At 45.0% G+C, this 22,361-nt stretch overlaps 1 protein-coding gene across 9 annotated transcripts in view; it reads right to left on the bottom strand.

The window, feature by feature from the left end:
- Window positions 1-22,361, bottom strand: part of CEP128 (centrosomal protein 128) — a 264,011-nt gene that overhangs the window by 153,507 nt on the left and 88,143 nt on the right. For all 9 annotated transcript variants that reach the window (XM_069735756.1, XM_069735755.1, XM_069735753.1 and 6 more), the window contains 2 exons: window positions 6,830-6,991; window positions 6,319-6,405 (listed from right to left, as the gene is read on the bottom strand). In XM_069735756.1, coding sequence (XP_069591857.1) covers window positions 6,319-6,405; window positions 6,830-6,976 — 234 coding nt within the window. In that variant the 5' untranslated portion in view covers window positions 6,977-6,991. The remainder of the gene's footprint in view (window positions 1-6,318; window positions 6,406-6,829; window positions 6,992-22,361) is intronic.

The raw sequence follows: 22,361 nt of genomic DNA, 5'->3' as shown, positions 1-22,361 counted from the left end.
TTATATATTTAAATCGCCTTAAGGACACACTACACAATACACTATATACACGATGGTTACACATATACAATGGTCAGATATAGAAATGAATGATATAAGCAGATGGATAATGTCAATTACCGGTTTGATGTACGACCATGTGTGTACAGGGCCGCAGGGACATGGGCTGCCAGCTGGCTCTAAGTTCCTTCACAGCATGTTTGTCACGACTCTGTTGTCGGGTATTTCAGGACCAGGGACTCCCTTCCTGTCCCTAATGCTAGAGGTGCCCTACCTTGCCCTGTTCCCAGGATTACTTCTGAAGGTGAAGAAGCTGGGGTCACACAAGTTGCCTTAGAACCTGAATCCGGCCTCAATCTGAACCCTTCCTTAACCCGGGGAAGAAGGGAGTAGTAGTGTACCATAATACAATAACCAGATTAACCAGGCAATACAAACAGGGAAAATGGACAATACCAATCATACAAATGTACTCACACGAGAGGTAAACACCGGGGAATGAAGGCTAGGGAAAAAAGAAAGAAGGAGAAGGAGAAGAATAAGCACACACCCAAAGCCTAGCAACAGTCTCAGATAAATCTGCCAAATGCCTTCTTAAACAACCAACAGACATCATCTACTAACCATGCAGTATAAGCTAGCTCTGGTAATAAGTGTTAGCCATGGCCCATATTATATATTGGAGATGGGAGTGGATAATAGTGAACAACTGCACTGTTTGATATGATGGTGAACTGCTTCTAAACATTGCAGGAGTAGGAGAAATCAGATGCTGCAGTCTTCTGGCTCCTCTCTGTCTCGGTAAAGCCGTGACAAGGTTACTCTACTTGGTCCCCACTTTCAAAGTGAACAGCAAGCATTACAGAGAGAGCATAGAGACTTACACAAGCCTTTTTTCCCCTTGGTGGGTCACACTTTTCTGGCCCATGTAGCTACATCTCCCAAAACCTATGTAAGATCATAACTTCCCAACGGAAAGTCATAGGGCTGCAGTTCTGACCTCATCGGATTCGGCCAGGCCACCATTATGCTTGGAGACCAAACATGGCTTTGCTACCTGGCACCTACTAGCCATTCTACCTTATTGTCCACCCTGGGGTGCTAGAACGGATCGAGACCCTGGAAGGATTTCGGCCCATTACAGAGATCTCGAAAATGTAACCGTGTTTGGCTATGACATATGATAAGTCTATATTCTCCTTATGAAACAGGGAACTCTAGACACAGCATCTGAACTACTGTGTAGTTTCACAGGCCTATACTCCACATGGCAGCTGAAGTTATGGAGCACTAGAAACCACCTAGTCACCTGGGCATTCTTCTTCTTTCTTTCTCTCATCTATCTCAGGGGCACATTGTCTGACACTAGCCTGAACTTTCAGCCTAGCAGGTGGTACATCAGAGTGTCAATTGCCAATTTGATGGTGTTACAGAAAGTATTAGGATCCCTAAAGCTACTACTAAGGGGGTATTCACACATCTCCCTTCTCACACAGAATTGTAGTAGGAAAAAGAGATAACACTGTAAGTCTCTTGAATGCAGCATTGCACGATGGACATAGGGAAGTGGGTAAATAATATATAGTGTAGTGAGAGTCTGAATTAAAATGCAGGAAGCTCCAGCTTCAAACTTCTTTTGAAGCAGAAGACCCCTGCAGAGCCAAAGGGCATGTCTATTGTGAGGGAGACTGAGATTTATAGATTAAACAGGTAATTATGACAGGATACCTATTGTGCCATACAGGATGAACAATTATTCTTCCAGGATGAGCTGCCTTTAATCAAAACCTTTTTTGTAGCCAGCCTGGCTCTGGAGTCCTGATAGAGATGGGGTTTGGGGTTTGTATAGATCTGATATTAATGGCACATACATTTTCATATTTTTGCACATTGTCTCATAACTGTAACACCTGCCATTAAGCCCCAAATCAATAGTGGCCAGATAACTGACACCAGCCATGTCATGTTTACTATCTATGGAAAGGAAAAATCCTGATTAAAAAAAAGTATGATGGCGATCTCAAACTTCTGTGATCGTCTGGAGTGAAGGTATTGTTCATGCTGTGAATTTCATAATATTCTGAATGGCTGAGAACATCCCACAACCCGGCCAATGTGAGGTAAGCAAGGGGAATGTGTGGGTGTAATTCAGGTGCTGTTAAAAGGTCAGGAAGAATTATGATCTGTGTTCAATGTTAAGGAAGATACATATCAGTTTAGGCTTGATCCCGTTAACCAGACGCTTTCAATATGATTGCTTCCATCCACGAAGCGGAGTCATCTCTGTGACCAGCGTAGTAAGTTTCTTTGTTAATCCTGTTTATTTGATATGCTGTATTGTTTTGTCCCGTTTGCAAAATCTTTTGTATATTTTTAAACACGGCCTATTGTTTTGGATTAAATATAACATTTAATAATTCTGTTACTTTTGTTCTGTAAACCACACCCAAAGCCATACTCTACCAGAACCAAGTGTCCAGTAAGCCTGTATAAAAATGACAATATATTTCATGCTTTGGATTTGAAGGTGTAAATACCAAACACTCACTGTTAGCTTCCAAATAACCAGCCTTGGCGGAAATAGCTGACCCCGCTCTGTTAATCGTCGGTCAATTGCGTAATTGTCCAGATAACAGGGGGCAGAAAGACCTGTTCGACACAAAAGGATAACATCCTGGGCGGTTTAGCTACACAATCTTTAACAATTGGTGGCAAGAGGTGATATCTGCATGGTCTTTCCCATGTCGTCCCTTGACAGATGGCCAAGCTTTCTTTTGACAAGAGGAGAGCTTCCTACTTAGAGATATACAATTGGATGTTCCTCATCAATTATCTCCTGGGACACCACGGCTCTCATCCCGATCTCTGAGGCATCTGTATGGACCACAAACTCCTTACTTAAGTCAGGTACGACCAAGACCGGCTGTTTATACAGGGCGAGCTTCAACTCTTAGAACGCAGTTCTCCGCTTCATAAGACCACATGACCATCAACGTCTTTGTGCCTTTAAGAAGGTCAGTCAGGTGTGCAGCTATCATGGTGAAATTCGGGATAAACCGCAGATTGTATCACACAATTCTCAGAAATGCCCTAACCTGTCTCTTCTAGATCAGTTGCAGGCAATTTTGGATCACCTCTGCTTTGTTCACTTGTGGCTTTATTTCGCCCATCCGGACGATATAGTCCAATTATTGGGCCTCCTCAATCCCCAAGGCACACTTCTTTGGGTTTATGGTAAACCCTGCTTTCCTCAGTGCATCTAGTGCCGTCTGGACCTTCTGCAGATGTTTTCTCCAATCCGGGCTGAAGATCACAGTAACATCCAGGAAAGCCGCAACATACTTCTTGTGAGGGGCTAGGATCCAGTCCATGGCCCTCTGAAAACTGACTGGGGCTCTCTGCAGTCCAAATGGCATTCTGGTGTATTGGATGCAACCATCAGGTGTAGTTAGAAGGCAGTCTTCACTTTGGGATAGGAGAATTTGCCAGTACCCTTTCGTTATGTCAAGGGTGGTGATGTATCTGGCTTACCCTAGCCGCTCACTGAGCTCATCGACCTGGGTAATCGGATACACATTGAACTTGGACCCCTTCCTATAATCATTACAAAAGCAAAATTCTCCATTGGGCTTTGGTACAAGGACAATTGGGCTGGACTAGCCGCTCTGACTCCTCAATGATGCCGAGGCTCAACAGTCTCCTCACCTCCTTCGAAATCACATTGCGGCAAGCTTATGGAATTCAATACGGCTTTATGTTTACCCACACATGCGGTTTCATCAAGATTTCATGCTCGATGACCTGCATACATCATGGTAACTGAGAACACAGTTCCGCTGAAGTCCTCGAGAGTGCTGGACGTACAACAGCTTGAATGGTGAAAACCACATAGGGGCCTAGGGAACTTCCCTAATAGAAAATCGCAACCATGGGAGTACGCAATCCCAGTCTCAGCCATCCTTCTCCACTACCTTCTTGAATATGGACTTCAAGGTCTTGTAGAACCTCTCCACCAGGCCGTCCATCTGCAGATAGTACACAGACGTCCTGAGTTGTGTAATCTGGAGAGCCTTACAAACCTCCTTCATCAATCTAGACATGAAAGTTGTTTCTTGGTGCATCAGGATCTCCTGTGACAAGCCCGTTCGGGAAAAAATATGGACTAGCTCTCAGGCTATACTCCTGGTGGAGTTTTTCAGTGGTACCTCCTCCAGGTACCGTGTTGCATATTCCATGAACTCCAGGATATACTGGTGCCCTCTGGCGGACTGAACAAGGGGTCTGACAAGATCCAAAGCAATTCGGTCAAATGGCACCTTTATCATGGGTAATGGCACTAGGGGACTATGGAAGCAAGAGCCTGGAGGAGTTAGCTGGCAGGTGGGACAGGACCAATAACAGGCAAGAATCTCTCCGTGACATCCAGGCCAAATGAACCTCTAAAGACCCGCTCTTGGGTTTTGTCTATGCCCAGATGCCCACCCAAAACATGAGATTGGGCCAGGTCTAACACCCTACGGCTATAGGGCCCGTGTACTAACAGTTGCTCTAATACCTTCCCCCGCAGTTTAGTAACCCGATATAGCAAGTCCTCATTTACCTCTAAGATGGGAAACCTGGTGCAGGCCCCTGGCTCTTGAGCAACCCCATTTATAACAGTAACATTATCAAATGCCTCTTTTCACCCCTTCACCAATTTGGGTTTTTCCATTTTTCAGCTTTCGATTTTGCTCCCCTTCTTCCCAGAGCCATAACATTTCTTACCTTTCAGACAATATGGCCATGTGAGGGCCTGTATTTTGTGGGACGAGTTGTACTTTTGAACACCACCATTGGCTTTACCATATAGTGTATTGGAAAACGGGATAAAATTCTAAGCGCAGTGAAATTGTAAAAAAAAAGTGAAATTCCACAATTTTTTTTTTTTTTTACTATGCTCACTAAATGCTAAAACTGACCAACCATTATGATTTTCCAGGTCATTACGAGTTCGTAGCTACCAAACATGTATAAGTTCTTTTTTAATTTAAGTGGTGAAAAAAAAAAAAACCCTAGTTTTTCCGAGACCCATAGCGCCTCCATTTTTCGTGATCTATGGCCGGGTGAAGGCTTAATTTTTGCTTATTTGAAAAACTGACATGTGTCCCTAACAGCCGTGGATGGAATCGCGATCCACCCGTGGCTGTTAACATGTTAAATGCCGCTGTCAATCTCTGATGATACAAGGAGACAAGGAATGAGGAGCCATGCATACAAGGAGGGGGATAAGGAGCCATGCATACAAGGACAGGGATGGGGAGACCTGGATACAAGGACAGGAATGGGAAGCCATGCATACAAGGACAGGAATGGGGAGCCATGCATACAAGGACAGGAATGGGGAGCCACGAATACAAGGACAGAGATGGGGAGCCACGCATACAAGGACAGGGATGGGAAGCCACGAATACAAGGGCATCTGTAATCTTGCCTGAAGGAGCCTCTGTGCTCTGAAAGCTTGCAAACATATTTTCTGGTTAGCAAATAAAGGTATCACTCCCAGAATACTTCTGTCATCATTGGGCAGAAAAGTATTCACATCGATTTTTCTGGCTAACACGGTACCAGAATATAATTTGTTATTGTACATTATAAGCTATGATTCAATTATATTCACTAAATCCCACATTTATCCTGTACATTTGTCCCAATGTGAACGTGTCCAATCAGTATATGACATGCACAAAATCATTTCCAGATCTGATCACAGTAATAGATGTGATGACTGAAGGAAGAAAACCTGGCTATGAGAATAATAAGGATTCATTTGGCTGCGATGGAAAGAAACATGAAGATGAGGTGCGGATGCAGTAATATTTTAGCCTTCGGACCTTTCCCCTTTTGAAACCAAGTTCCCCATAATGACGTACGCCATGTAGTGCGGTTTGCATGGAAAAGTCTCCTGAACCTCACACCCTCCCTGCGCAGTACTCCCTAAAACCCATCACCTGCCTCCACGTCTGACAGCCGCCTACTAGGCAGATAATTATCAGCTTATTGTAGACTTGTCTTCACTTATCTGGTCCCTTTAATGGTTCTCCAGAGGTCAAGTCTATATGCTGCATAAAAAACACTGACAAGAAGGGTCCCAAGATCACAAAAGGGGTGAGGAAATGGAGATGGGGGTGACAGCCATGGAAGACACATGTACCAAACCCTCCACTAAGAATAATGAAACGATTGGCTCCTCGAGACAATCTGCAGCCATACTTTATATGATGTTCCTATACTTGGGGTGATGGGTTTGGAGCCATCTGAGGCTCACGAGCTGACAACTACCGTGGTGATAGCGTCCGTCTGGTCAGAGTTGTGCTCTCTGTATTGCCCGAGCATCTCGTCCACCTGCTTCAGATTCCGGCTAGTGTCCTAAAACGGAAAAATGAGACATTCATGAAACCTAAAATAATAATGTCAGGAGCTGGGTCAGGGAGCTAGGGGTTCCAGCTGAAGGGATGTTACTATAAAAATGTAACCCACCCTGAACAGACATATCAGACCATTGCTAATAAAGCTTGTGGTAGCGGAGTAGGGACGCCGCGGAGTGATCTTCAGACTGCCACAAATCGTCCCTGCGCTCTGCCGAGAATCTGACACCCGCAAAGAACAAAAATGCCACAAAATACTGCAAGATTCCTGATCGGAGACGTCGTCAAAGGTACCAGTGCCACATCCTCACGTAGTGTGAGCACGTGAGCGAGAAGTGACTGATATCTAGCACATTGTGGGGTCTCTGATGTAAACAGCATGACTTAAGGGGCTATCACACGATGAAGAAGGAAACATGAAGCACCTGCAAAGTATCGGCCAGCTGATGGATCTTTTCCGAGACGTCCCCAACTCCTCGTGGTCTGGTGTGCATGTGTGACGCCCGGAGAGGACCCCTCCTGCTTGTCCGGGATCGGAGGTGGGAGTCAGAGTCGCTGGAGGAGTCTGCCATAAGTCCAACCAACTACTGCAGGAGGAAAGAAGGAGCATTGATGAGGAATTATCAGCACTGACAGCCTGGGCTGCATTATACGGGATCCTGAGCCGACACATGGAAACAATGATCATCATCTAAAGGAAGGTCTGCCGTCTCCTGACATATTGGGGCAATCCGCGCTGCACTATACGGGATCCTGAGCTGACACATGGAAAGACTGACCATTATCTAATGCAAAGTCTGCCGTCTCCTGACATATTGGGGCTATCAGTGCTGCATTATACGGGATCCTGAGCTGACACATGGAAAGACTGATCGTCATCTAATGGAAGATCTGCTGTCTCCTGACATATTAGGGCTATCCGTGCTGCATTATACAGGTTCCTGAGCTGACACATGGAAAGACTGATTGCATCTAATGGAAGATCTGCCGTCTCCTGACATATTAGGGCTATCCGTGCTGCATTACACGGGATCCTGAGCCGACACATGGAAAGACTGATTGCATCTAATGGAAGATCTGCCATCTCCTGACATATTAGGGCTATCCGTGCTGCATTATACAGGTTCCTGAGCCGACACATGGAAAGACTGATTGCATCTAATGGAAGATCTGCCGTCTCCTGACATATTGGGGCTATCCGTGCTGCATTATATGGGATCCTGAGCCGACACATGGAAAGACTGATCATCAGCTAACGGAAGGTCTGCCATCTCCTGACATATTGGAGCTATCCGTGCTGCATTATATGGGATCCTGAGCCGACACATGGAAAGACTGATTGCATCTAATGGAAGATCTGCCGTCTCCTGACATATTAGGGCTATCCGTGCTGCATTATACAGGTTCCTGAGCCGACACATGGAAAGACTGATTGCATCTAATGGAAGATCTGCCGTCTCCTGACATATTGGGGCTATCCGTGCTGCATTATACGGGATCCCGAGGCCACACATGGAAAGACTGATCGCATCTAATAGAAGGTCTGCCGTCTCCTGACATATTAGGCTATCCGCGCTGCATTATATTGGATCCTGGGCTGACACATGGAAAGACTGATCATTATCTAATGGAAGGTCTGCCATCTACTGACATATTAGGGCTATCGACGCTGCAGCATTTACACCACAAACTGTAGCACACGCCTTGAAGAACTTCACTTCCTAGACACTTTGTTTTGGAGTTTCACTTAGACGATGAAAAGGAACGGGATCTAAAAAAGTGTAAAAATGACTGGCACAAAGCAAGACAACCAAGAGGAGGTGTAACGTAAAGCTACACAGTGTACAGATTGCCAAATGTATCATTCAGCAGGGTTCACACTATCAGAAAGTCCCCTGGAAGTTTACACCCACACAATAAATCACAGGTTTAAACAACCCCTGGCAAAAATTATGTAACCACCGGCCTTGGAGGATGTTCATTCAGTTGTTTAATTTTGTAGAACAAAAAGCTGATCACTGACATGGCACAAAACTAACGTCATTTCAAATGGCAACTTTCTGGCATTAACCCCTTTCTGACCTCGGACAGGATAGTACGTCCGAGGTCAGATCCCCTGCTTTGATGCAGGGCTCCGCGGTGAGCCCGCATCAAAGCCGGGACATGTCAGCTGTTTTGAACAGCTGACATGTGCCCGTAATAGGCGTGGGCAGAATCGCGATCTGCCCACACCTATTAACTAGTTAAATGCCGCTGTCAAACGCAGACAGCAGCATTTAACTACCGCTTCCGGCCGGGCGGCCGGAAATGACATCATCGCCGACCCCCGTCACATGATCGGGGGTCGGCGATGCGTTTCCATTGTAACCATAGAGGTCCTTGAGACCTCTATGGTTACTGATCGCCGGTGGCTGTGAGCGCCACCCTGTGGTCGGCGCTCACAGCACACTTCCATTTCTGCTACATAGCAGCGATCAGCAGATCGCTGCTATGTAGCAGAGGCGATCGTGCTATGCCAGCTTCTAGCCTCCCATGGAGGCTATTGAAGCATGGCAAAAGTAAAAAAAAAAAGTTGACAAAAATGTTAAAAAAATAAAAAAAATATAAAAGTTTAAATCACCCCCCTTTCGCCCCAATCAAAATAAATCAATAAAAAAAATATAAAATCTACGCATATTTGGTATCGCCGCGCTCAGAATCGCCCGATCTATCAACTAAAAAAAAGCATTAACCTCATCGCTAAACAGCGTAGCGGGAAAAAAATTCAAAACGCCAGAATTACGTTTTTTTGGTCGCTGCGACATTGCATTAAAATGCAATAACGGGCGATCAAAAGAACATATCTGCACCGAAATGCTATCATTAAAAACGTCATCTCGGCACACAAAAAATAAGCCCTCAACCGACCCCAGATCACGAAAAGTGGAGACGCTACGAGTATCGGAAAATGGAGCAATTTTTTTTTTTTTTTTTTTTAGCAAAGTTTAGAATTTTTTTCACCACTTAGATAAAAAATAACCTAGTCATGTTAGGTGTCTATGAACTCGTAATGACCTGGAGAATCATAATGTCAGGTCAGTTTTAGCATTTAGTGAATCTAGCAAAAAAGCCAAACAAAAAACCAGTGTGGGATTGCACTTTTTTTGCAATTTCACCGCACTTGGAATTTTTTTCCCGTTTTCTAGTACACGACATGCTAAAACCAATGATGTCGTTCAAAAGTACAACTCGTCCCGCAAAAAATAAGCCCTCACAAGGCCAAATTGACGGAAAAATAAAAAAGTTATGGCTCTGGGAAGGAGGGGAGTGAAAAACGAACACGGAAAAACGAAAAAATCCCAAGGTCATGAAGGGGTTAAGAAACACTAAGGCCATGTTCACACGTTGCGGTTTTTACTGTGGATCAGCGGCGTTTTTGACGCTGCGGATCGGCAGAAGTTTCCCATGCAGTTTACAGTACCATGTAAACCTATGGAAAACCAAATCCGCAGTGCACATGCTGCGGAAAAAAAAGCGCAGAAACGCAGCGTTGTTTTTTCTGCAGCATGTCAATTCTTTGTGCGGAACTGCAGAGTTTCTGCACCGATTGACTTGTATTGAGTCGGGCACATCCGCAGCAAAACCGCAGATGTAAAAAAGATCTGCGGTTTAGCTGCGGGTGAAAACACTGCAGATCGGGAGGGGGGAGTGTGTGGGCGGAGACTGTGTGCAGGCGGGGTCTGTGTGGGCCTGCTGGGGGTCTGTGTGGGCCTGCTGGGGGTCTGTGCGGGTGTGTGCAGGCATCATCCGATGGGACTACAAGTCCCATCGGGCTATGCCTGCTACAATGACAGTGATTGACACATTAGCCAATGATGGGACAGTAGTAGTCCCATCATCCGGCTAATGTGTTGAGTGTTAAAGAAAAAAAAAAACCACAAACATACAATATACAACATATAACAGAACATACAACATAGAACATACAACATATAACAGAACATACAACATATAACATACAACATATAACATACAACATATAACAGTACATACAACATATAACAAACAATACATACATACAGTACATACATACAGTATATAGAGTACATACTCACCATCACCTTGTCACTTTGATCCCTGAATCCAGTGTCACCTGTAAAAGATTCAGGAGAGCAGCAGCATCAGCTGAAGCGACCGCTCTCCAGGGACTCCAGGAATACAATGACGGAAGGTATCCTTCCGCACTGTATTCCTCCGCTACTGTAAAAAAAATTCCCTAATCTCACATGTGGCACTGCTGTGTGAGAAAGTTCCCACGCAGCAATGCCATAAAGTGAGACCCTGAACTCAGGTAACCTCAGTGATGCACTGCAGGAGCCATTGTCTCCTGTCAGTGTGTCACTGGAGGTCCTATAGAGCAGTGACATCACCCGATGTCACTGTTCTATAGGGGAGATCGTCGTGGGACACTCGTTATTAATTGGACTGCGTCGGACAGGGAGGAAACGGTTTATTATTTTTAATTTTTTTTTTACAGGCGATCGAGTATGGTAAGTAAAGAATATTAAAATACTTTTTCTGGCTGTGTCTTTAATTTCTTTAACTCTTTCACTACTCTAGGATTAATAATGGATAGGCGTTAAGGTGACATTAACCCCTTATTGCCCCATATCCTACCGCTACTCGGGATTGGGAAGAGAGGGGCTAAGTGCCGGAATTGGCACATCTCACAGATGTGCCATTTCTGGGACGGCTGGTATTTGTAGCCGGGGGCGGGCCAATATCCATGGCCCCTCTCTAGGCTATGAATATCAGCCCGCAGCTGTCTGCGTAGCCTTTCTGGCTATAAAACATAGAGGGACCCCACGTCATTTTTTTTGGAGGGGTCCCCCTATTATAATAGCCAGAAAGGCCACGCAGACAGCTGTGGGCTGATATTCATAGTCTGGGTGGGGATCATGGGTATTACCCCCTTCCCAGGCTCCAAATATTGGCCCCCGATCTTCGGCTTTCCCCCTCTGACGCAGAAAATTGCGCGGGAGCCCACGCCATTTTTTTCCTTTTCTTTTTTTTAAATTAAACGTTCATTAAGAAACATAGGCCTCACTATTATATATCTATGGATATATCCATAGATAAATCTATCTATACATGGATATCTATGGAGATATGTATAGATATAACTATGGCGAAAAAGGGCGCAGCGACGGATCCGGTGAAAAGCGTATGAAACAGAGATGTGAAATGATGAATCCGGCCACCGAATCCGGTTTTTCATGCATTTTTCCATTGAAATCATGCACATTTTCCGTTCTCTCTCGCTCTCAAAAAAAACGGATCAGTTGCATCAGTTTTTCACTATTTGCAACGAAGGGCAGAGCAAAGTACGCCTGCGCCGGAGCCGTGGCTGAAGATCAAAAGAGGACGTCATGGAAAGAAGATAGGAGGCGCCGGAGCGGACCGGAGACGCCCATCCGACCTGACCAGCAGCGGGACCGCCCCTGGGTGAGTATAATCTAACCTCTTTTTCTCCTTTTTCAGGTAACATCGGGGGCTTATCTACAGCATTACAGAATGCTGCAGATAAGCCCCTGATGCCGGTGGGATTACCTCACCCGCGATTTTCGGGGTGACAGGTTCCCTTTAAGAAGGAACATAAACCAGCTCACCCGTGATTCAGCAACCAAACCTCGGGAGCACGGACCCGCTGTGTCCAGGCGTGCAAGATCCAAAAAAAGAAAGAAATGTCCAGCTTCACCGAGTCCGTAAAAAAGCGTTTTCTTTATTCACAAACTTTAAACATGGAGGATACAGATTTCAGCACAACCATATGGGTAAGGATCTCAACGCGTTTCTGGAGACTAGGCTCCCTTAATCATGACATGTATGTCATGATTAAGGGAGCCTAGTCTCCAGAAACGCGTTGAGATTCTATGTCATGATTAAGGGAGCCTAGTCTCCAGAAACGCGTTGAGATTCTTACCCATATGGTTGTGCTGAAGTCTGTATCCTCCATGTTTAAAGTTTGTGAATAAAGAAAACGCTTTTTTACGGACTCGGTGAAGCTGGACACTTCTTTCTTTTGTTGTAGAATGATACATTGTAACAAGCCACATTGCAGGAGGATTTGTGCTGCTGTGATTGATTCAGAGCGGGGTCTACACTAACACACTGTAATGAGCCACACTGCAGGAGGATTTGTGTTGCTGTGATTGGTTATGAGGAGAGTCTACACTGATACATTGTAACGAGCTGCACTGCAGGGGGATTTGTGCTGCTGTGATTGGCTCAGAGGAGAGTCTACACTGATACATTGTAACGAACTGCACTGCGCTACCCAGATTATGAGTAGTTTTGGAGGAGGCTAGGAATGGGGGGGAATTCTCCCAGCCTCTATGAGGGAGGCCATAATAGTTGTAATCCCGAAAGAAGATAAAGATTTACGACTGCCTGATTCATATCGCCCGATTTCTTTGCTCACAACAGATGTTAAACTTCTGGCTGGGGTGTTGGCGGCCCGATTATCAGGTGTTATTTCTGTATTGATTCATCCTGATCAATCTGGCTTTATGCCAGGCAGGTCCACGGCAGTCAATCTTAGAAGGCTTTTTTTGAATTTACAATTGGGGGCTGATAATGGTGGGCATAGAGTTATTGCTTCTTTAGATGCCCATAAGGCATTTGACAGTGTGGAATGGGGATACTTGTGGCAGGTATTGCAATTCTTTGGCTTCGGCCCACAATTTGTGTCCTGGGTTCAGCTATTGTACGCGCAACCATCAGCTAGGGTGAGAGTGAACAGGGAGCTTTCTCACATGATAAGGCTACATAGAGGGACGAGACAGGGGTGCCCGCTCTCCCCACTTTTGTTTGCTTTAGCCGTGGAGCCGCTGGCCGCCAAGATCCGACAGTCCGCTGAGGTCTCTGGGTTTAAATATGGATTGATAGAGGAAAAGATTGCGCTTTATGCGGATGATAGACTGCTGTTCTTGAGTGATCCACATGATTCATTGAGTAATGCAATTCGGCTCATCGAGGGATTTGGTGCTTTGTCGGGGCTTAAAATAAATTGGAATAAGTCAACTCTGTTTATGGTGGATGGAGGGGGGTAGACTTAAGGTACCGTCACACTAAACGACGCTGCAGCGATACCGACAACGATCCGGATCGCTGCAGCGTCGCTGTTTGGTCGCTGGAGAGCTGTCACACAGACAGCTCTCCAGCGACCAACGATGCCGGTAACCAGGGTAAACATCGGGTTACTAAGCGCAGGGCCGCGCTTAGTAACCCGATGTTTACCCTGGTTACCATCGTTCAAGTAAAAAAAACAACCACTACATACTTACCTTCCGCTGTCTGTCTCTCGGCGCTCTGCTTCTCTGCCCTGTGTAAGCACAGCGGCCGGAAAGCAGAGCGGTGACGTCACCGCTCTGCTTTCCGGCTGCCCGGCGCTCCGCCATGTGTGACACCGATTCAGCGATGTCTTCGCTGGTAACCAGGGTAAACATCGGGTTACTAAGCGCAGGGCCGCGCTTAGTAACCCGATGTTTACCCTGATTACCATCCTAAAAGTAAAAAAAACAAACGCTTCATACTTACCTTCAGCTGTCTGTCCTCCGGCGCTGTGCTTTCCTGCACTCACTGTGAGCACAGCGGCCGGAAAGCAGAGCGGTGACGTCATTGCTCTGCTTTCCGGCCGCTGTGCTCACAGCCAGTACAGAGAAGCAGAGCGCCGGGGACAGACAGCGGAAGGTAAGTATGAAGCGTTTTTTTTTTTTTACTTGAACGATGGTAACCAGGGTAAACATCGGGTTACAAAGTGCGGCCCTGCGCTTAGTAACCCGATGTTTACCCTGGTTACCGGCATCGTTGGTCGCTGGAGAGCTGTCTGTGTGACAGCTCTCCAGCGACCAAACAGCGACGCTGCAGCGATCCGGATCGTTGTCTGGATCGCTGCAGCGTCGTTTAGTGTGAAGGTACCTTAAGTTGCATTTATCTGTTGTAGGCCGAATTAATCTCATTAAGATGATTCTGATGCCTAAGATACTGTATGTTCTCCATAACTCACCTATCTGGAAACCACGTGTAATATTCAAATTGATTAACTCTTTATTTAGAGGCCTGGTGTGGAGGAGGCAACACCCGCGAATTCGAAAGGAGACACTTCAACGCCCTAAGGACGCGGGAGGCTTGGCTTTACCTAACCCTGAAATATATTTCTTGGCGGCCCAATGTCAGCATTTAAAGGGCTGGGAACATGAGTCGTCTACCAATATAGCACAACTTTTGATAGAAAGGGTGGTGAAGAGAAGTCCGGCGGTACAGTGTCTGGAAGATGGATCCCTAGGGATACTGGGGAAGAAATACCCAACATTATTTCTGATATATAAAGTATAGGGGAGAGTTAAACAAATTTGTGGGGTTGCTTGTCTGACCTGGTTTTCTCCGCTGTGGTTTAATAATAATCTACCGGAGTTTTTGGCGATGGGACAAATACCAGAATGGCAAGCCAGGGGGATCCAGTATGCCTATCAGATTTTAGAGCGACGGGAGTTGAAATCCTTTTCCCAGCTACAGTCGGAATATGGTCTTAAGGTATCTGGGGGGTACCAAGTACAAGTACGGCATGCGTTTGTGGCCCAGAATGAGGGGGATTGTTTCCAAATTCAAAACGACTTAGTATTAAGACTACATCTGTCGAGTGGGGACAACAAGGGGTGCTATTTCATCTTTATATAAGGATCTGCATCACACTCACGTATTGCACGAGAGAACGGAGTAAGAAAATCCCCAAAATCATATTCATAAAACAATATAAATTTTATTTAGACCAATATTAAAAAGTTATGTAACAATACAAAACAGGCACATAGCCTTACTGGGGTGTAGAGGAAACCTATGGTATGCCATAGATTCGGACAGTTTCACTGGGGGAGGTATACGATTGTACTCCCGGCCACAAATTCATCATAAGTTTTTTGAGTTTTGTGTTAAATCTTATCTTTCTGTGTTTTTCACAGCGTCAAACTCTAAACAAATGGATTTTCGTACCCGGGAACAAACCTAGTTATCTCGGTTACAGGAGGTGTTGAAAGAGGATTCTGGTGGTATTTGAACCACGGATGGAGGAGACTCAGGGGAGAGGATAAATAGATTAAAGTCGTTATTATACAGGAGGACGAGGTTGTGGTGGAACAGGGCCTCTTTGGGACAATATTTGGCTCGGAATTTGATTCCCAGGGGTTTGCGAAATCAGATTTTCCCATCATTTGTTATTGAAGATGAGGTGTTTAAGGGGAAGTGGGAGGATTTGGCTACCCAATGCTCTAGAGGTTTCATAGAACTGTTAATGGGATTGGATGAGACCAAACTAAGGGTACCGTCACACAGTGACATTTTGATCGCTACGACGGCACGATCCGTGACGCTCCAGTGTCGTAACAATATCGCCCCAGCGTCGTAGACTGCTGTCACACTTTGCAATGTACGACGCTGGAGCGATAATTTCATGACGTATGTGCGATGTTTGAGATTGAGAAGGAGATTGACAACCTGCCAACACTAATTAAGGAGGACTTGACACAAGAGGCCCTTGTAAAATTAAATGGAGATTTAGATAAAGATTTCAACAAAAGGGAACAGGAAATAGGTGCAGTTAAGACTAAAAAATTACAAAGGGATAATACCGATTACCAAGACAATAAAGTCTATCGGTGGAGAAGCAATATTAAAAAGGCACGACCCCCATCTCAGTTGAGATCTGGTTCCATCTCATCTCTGACCTCGGTTGAAGAATCGAGTGTGGCATCCGATCAATCAAGATCCACTAATAGAGAAACAACTAGAAAGATACAACCTGGAAGGGCTGCAAAAGGACAGCTTACTAATAAAAGAAAGTTTACATCTCCAATGAAATATGATCGTAAAGCAAAAAACTCTAATTTAGAGGTAATCAACTTATCTTCCCACTCTTTTTCAAAAACACAAATCGATCTGTTAAAATTGGGCTTAAATTTTGTACCTTGCAATAATTTTGATTTTTTTACAGTCTTAAAAGACATACATCTTTTTTGTCGTAAGCTGCTATTAAAGAAGCTATATAGCCAGAAAGAGTCAAATCAAGGTCCATCTACGGATGTGGAATGTGAAGCCTTACAAGTATTGGAAGATCTATTGAGGGAACAACATCCTGAACCTTTAGGTAATTTTCCCTCGTCGGTTGTGCCAAGATCTCTCACATTCCCTCCCTTGTCCCTTTGTCCCCAGGTGGAGATTTTCTGTAGACTTGTTACAGAGGATCTCAAGAAAATACCAAAATTTATATGTAGTGACAACCTTACAGCTATACAGAGAAAGGCCGAGAGAACTGCAATCTTTGGATTCAGTGGTGTACAAACAAGCGGACAAGGGAGGGAATGTGGTCATCTGGCCAACCGATAAATACGAAAAAGAGGCATTTCGCCAACTTAGAAATAAAACCATATATCAGATACTGGCCCATCATCCCATGCAGATTTTTGCTAGGGACTTGGAATCTATTTTATCATATGCAAATGAATTGGGGTTGGTCCCTAAAAGTTCTTGATGGTCTTCTACCCAAATTCCCAAGAATCGCTACCCTCTACCTATTGCCCAAGGTGCACAAAGATGCTGTTAATCCCCCTGGCAGACCTATAGTCTCTGGCATAGGAGGGTTGTGTGACAATGTATGTAAATTTATTGATTTTTATCTCAAACCACTTATGGAGACGCTCCCCTCCTATGTCAGAGACACTACTGATGTACTTACAAGGGTCGACGGTCTGTCTCTCGAGGCGGCCATGCTCCTAGTTACCATCGATATAGAATCACTCTATACTTCGATCAGACATAGTGATGGTTTGAGAGCGACACGCTTCTTCCTCGAGACGGACAACTGGGATGGACATTTCACTGAGTTTATTTTGGAATTATTAGAATTTGTGTTGACGCACAATTTTTTTGTGTTTAAGGATACATTTTATTTACAAGCACAGGGGACTGCCATGGGGCCCGCATGCTCTCCGTCCTATGCCAATATTTTTTTGGGCTACTGGGAACGTACTATCTTCCAGGAGGACGGAGCGCATGCCGCGGACCAGGTGGTGGGCTGGTTTCGGTACATCGATGATGTGCTCATGATCTGGAATGGTGACGAGGCCAGCCTAACCAAATTCATGCAGGACCTAAACACATTGTTTTAATTTGAAGTTCAATTTTGTTTGGGATCGAAGCCGGATTAATTTTTTGGACATTACTGTTTGTGTTGCCGAGGATGGCTCTATTGAGACAGATCTCTATCGGAAAGAGACAGCAGTCAATTCATTACTCCACGCCTCCTCGGCACACAACTATTCAACGATAAAAGCCATCCCAGTTGGCCAGTTCTTGAGGAACAGGCGTGTCTGCTCGACGGAGGCCCGTTTCGAGATGCAGTCCGCGACCCTTTCTAATAGGTTTAAAGCCAGGGGGTACAGTAATCGGTGCATTAGGGCTGGGTATAGACGGGCCAAACAAACCCATAGCGAGGATTTGTTATTACCACCTAAGAAAATTGGGACATCAAGAGACACTGAGATGAGATTCATTTCTACTGCTAATTGCCGCTGGGGTCGGATCCGTGAGATTATGACCAAACATTGGTCGATTTTGCTGACGGATAGTGCCTTGGCGAAACATCTGTCCTCTTCTCCATGCATGGTACAATGTAGAGGAAGAAACCTTAGAGATAGTCTGGTTGCTAGCCACTATGTGGCCAAACACAATACCTTTCTCGCTAAAGCCCTCCCAAGAGTAGGTTGCTTTCCCTGCGCCTCCTGTGTCGCGTGTACTAACATCCTTAGAAGTGGGACCTTCAAATCATCTGATGGGAGCAGGGAATACAAGATTCGTGAATATATTTCTTGTAACACCACTTATGTGGTATATTATGCCACCTGTCCCTGCTCCCTCATTTATGTTGGTCTCACTTCTATGGAACTGAAAGTTAGGACACGCGAACACGTTCAGGATATAATAGCCGCAAAAGATGTTCTGGATGTATCCATGCTCAAAACTTTGCCAAGGCATTTCCGGACGCACCACGGATCCAACCCCAGTGGTTTAAAAGTAAGGGGGATTGATAAAATCCATGGGGGCATTAGGGGTGGCAATCTAAAACAATTACTTGCACAACGTGAATGCAGGTGGATTGTCACCCTTGATACTATGTCCCCCAAAGGATTGAATGAACAATTAAGTTTTGCCCCCTTTTTATGATACTTTGTCTCAGTGTGGGATTGATGGTGTGTTCCGCTACCTCCTCGTCCTTCCTTTTTGCGACTTTGGTGTGGATTTCTATCCTAACCAGTGACTTTTTCTACTTTGGTTTGTCCTCTCCCCTGTATTTCTCCTCTATATCCTTGTTTTTAATTGTTTTTTAATATTTGTTGTTCTTTGTTTTAGTCTCCTCACTATATGGGGTCACAGTACCGGGTTTCGGTCCTCAGTCGTGTTACCAGCTGCCGGATTGCTTTGACTAACAGCTATTTATCCCTTATGGATGAAGGGGACCCCGTCTTCCATCGCGTCATCACTCGCGTTATATTGTCTGTGGTTTTTGATAAAAAAAACTTTTTTTTGAGTCATGCACTATTTTGCACTATTGCACCTTTTTGGTAATTATACCATTTGTTCATTTGGTAACTATGTATCTATTGTTGTTCATGTGTTATTTCCCTTCATACCTCTGTATCTACCGCCATTTCTATAGTGGCACTATGGTGATACACTTGTCTTTTGTAATATCCCTAGGAAAATGGCGACCTGTATGGCCCTCGGCAAGATGGCCGCTGACCGTGCGCGTGCGCATTTGGGATTCTTATCACTATGCGCTATATTACATTATTGCACAATTGTATAACGCTGTTTCACTGCTTCATTTTTATTATTGTTATGTATCGCACTGCAATGTACTTTTTGCTGGCACTTCGATGCAATATTATATTGTCCCCTTAAAATGTCCTTGGCAAAATGGCGACCTGTATGGTCTTCGGCAAGATGGCCGCTGGCTGTGCGCACGCGTGTTCCGGATCTTTACCTCCCATTCTTCTGTGGGGCTATCTGGCACAGCTGCGCGCGCATATTATGTGACGTCAAATGGGCGGACTTCCGCCTTATGCGCGCGCCGCGATGACGGCCACCAGGGAGATGTGAGTGGGATCCTGGAGGTGCGTGCGCCGACGTGCCAACTACACTTCCGGTTTATACCCCATTTAAACTCATGAGAGCGACCAATAGACAAACCCCTTTTGAAAAAGCAGACCGAGAAACGTGCGTCAGGGGGCCGCTTGTGAAACTGGGGGAATCGTCCATATACATGGGTAAGCTGCCTGGTTATTATCATGTAACTATATTCATTCGCACTGTGGCACTTTATAATATACTGTTACTGTTCTGTTACTGAGATATATGGGACTATGGAATCTATATATATAATTGTCTAAGGGTTTTTCCGTCTGTCTGTCTGTCTGTCTGTCTGTCCTGGAAATCCCGGCTCTCTGATTGGTCGAGGCCGCCAGCCTCGACCAATCAGAGACCGGCACAGCATCGACGTAGAAATCCTGCGTCTCTGATTGGTCGAGGCCGCCAGGCCTCGACCAATCAGCGACGAGCACAGCGACGATGATGTCATAAAGGACGTAGATATCCCGCGCCTGATTGGTCGAGGCCGCCAGGCCTCGACCAATCAGCAACGGGCACAACGACGATGATGTCATAATGGTTGCCATGGCGACGATGATGTCATAAAGGTCGCACAACAGACAACCATACACAAATATGCACAAATCATCATTGGCCATATACTACGGGGACATGTATATTCTAGAATACCCGATGCGTTAGAATCGGGCCACAATCTAGTGAATCCATAAGTCTCTGGTATGGCTGTTACACTTTAGGCAGTACCTGGGATGTAAACTTTCCTTCTTTCCCCCTATTCCCCAGGCATACCATAGGTTTCCTCTACACCCCAGTAAGGCTATGTGCCTGTTTTGTATTGTTACATAACTTGTTAATATTGGTCTAAATAAAATTTACATTGTTTTATGAATATGATTTTGGGGATTTTCTTACTCCATTCTCTCGTGCAATATGTGTTTTAGAGTTCCCTGATTTGTCCCATAGATTCGGACAGTTTCACTGGGGGAGGTATACGATTGTACCCCCGGCCACAAATTCATCATAAGTTTTTTGAGTTTTGTATTAAATCACACTCACGTATTAGAATATCTGATTGGTGCGAGGGCTAAATGGGAAAGAGAGCTGGGTCGTTTAGAGGCTGAAACGTGGGAGTCTGTATTAGAATGCATACCGAAGCTATCACTGAATGAGCCGTATAGGTTCTCCCAGCTTTATATTGTACACAGAGTGTATAGATCCCCGGATGTCCTGTATAGAGCTGGGCTGATATCTGACTCGGAATGCCCTAGATGTAGGAATGATAGTGCTGGAATGTTTCATCTGTTATGGTCGTGTCCGAGATTGACTGCTTTTTGGTTGGTGGTTGTAAGCCGGATAGAAGGGGCATACACATGTGTAATTCCAAGAGAACCTTTGGTGTGCGTGCTGGGGTACGTGGAAGAGATAACTGTGGATAACAAGCTGAAAATAGCAATCGCTAGACTACTATACATGGCTCGAAAGGTCATAGCCAAAAATTGGATCAAAGAGGAACCTCCATCGAGGGGAGAATATCTTAAATATGTGAAGCAGGTCATTACCCTGGAAAAGGGTGTATATCAGAAAAGAGGGAAGATGGGCCTGTTTGATAAATTGTGGATGCCGTTGCTGGATCTAGGCTAGGGGAGGCTAAGAGAAGTCAAGCCTGAGGAGGGTTCGCCTATATATTTATGGTGTACTCGTGTACAAATAAAAGTTATTGTATATGGATAACGTATATACTACTACAGGATGTGTTAAGAGGAAGGCGTGAGCAGTCTAAAAGGGAAGGAGGGGGGCGGGATGGTTAACGGAGGGTTAAGAGTGGGAAAAATGGTAATGTATACCTTAATGTGAAATGTTTTATTGTACTCTTATTTTTAATTAAAAAAAACATTTGAGTAAAAAAAAACAAAAAAAAAAAAAAAAACTGCAGGCGGATGTGCTGCTGTGATTGGCTCAGAACAGGGTCTACACTGATACATTGTAACGAGCTGCACTGTGGTGGGATTTGTGCTGCTGTGATTGGCTCAGAGGAGGATCTACACTGATGCATTGTATTGAGCCCTCAGCTGCGAGATGTATGGAGTAAAGATTTTATCGTAGGATCCCTGGTCAATAACACCGAGCTGATAAGTTCACATGTGACATGTAAGGATCGTTGGCAGGGTGTGTTAGTATCGGCCGCCGTCTGTGCTGTCATTGATTGATATACCGCAAGCAGGTGTCATGATTCCAATGGCAGGGAATCACAAAAGGACAAGCACCAACGAGCTCTAGGGTGATGGAACCTGAGCTGACCGCGACCCTAAACCTGAACACACAAATAACAATAGCCGGGGAACGTGCCTACGTTGATCCTAGACGTCTCGCACCAGCCGAAGATCTAACTTCCCCTATTAGAAGAAACACAGACCTCTCTTGCCTCCAGAGAAATACCCCACAGAAATAGCAGCCCCCCACATATAATGACGGTGAAATGAGAGGAAGGCACATACACAGTATGAAAACAGATTCAGCAAAATGAGGCCCGCTAAAACTAGATAGCAGAGGATACAAAAGTAAACTGCGCGGTCAGCAAAAAACCCTTCAAAAAACCATCCTGTAATTACTTGAACTCATGTTCCAACTCATGGAACATGAGGAGCAATTACAGCCCACTAAAGCAACCAGCAGCAAAGAGACAATTATATGCAAGCTGGACAAGACAAAAATAAAGCATAACGTGGAACAAGAAAATCAAAACTTAGCTTGTCCTGA

The sequence above is a fragment of the Ranitomeya imitator genome, chromosome 1 (assembly GCF_032444005.1).
Source record: "Ranitomeya imitator isolate aRanImi1 chromosome 1, aRanImi1.pri, whole genome shotgun sequence".
In the NCBI taxonomy this organism is placed as follows: domain Eukaryota; kingdom Metazoa; phylum Chordata; class Amphibia; order Anura; family Dendrobatidae; genus Ranitomeya; species Ranitomeya imitator.
Note: the sequence above shows the minus strand (reverse complement) of the source record. Positions and strands in the feature narration are given on the sequence as shown.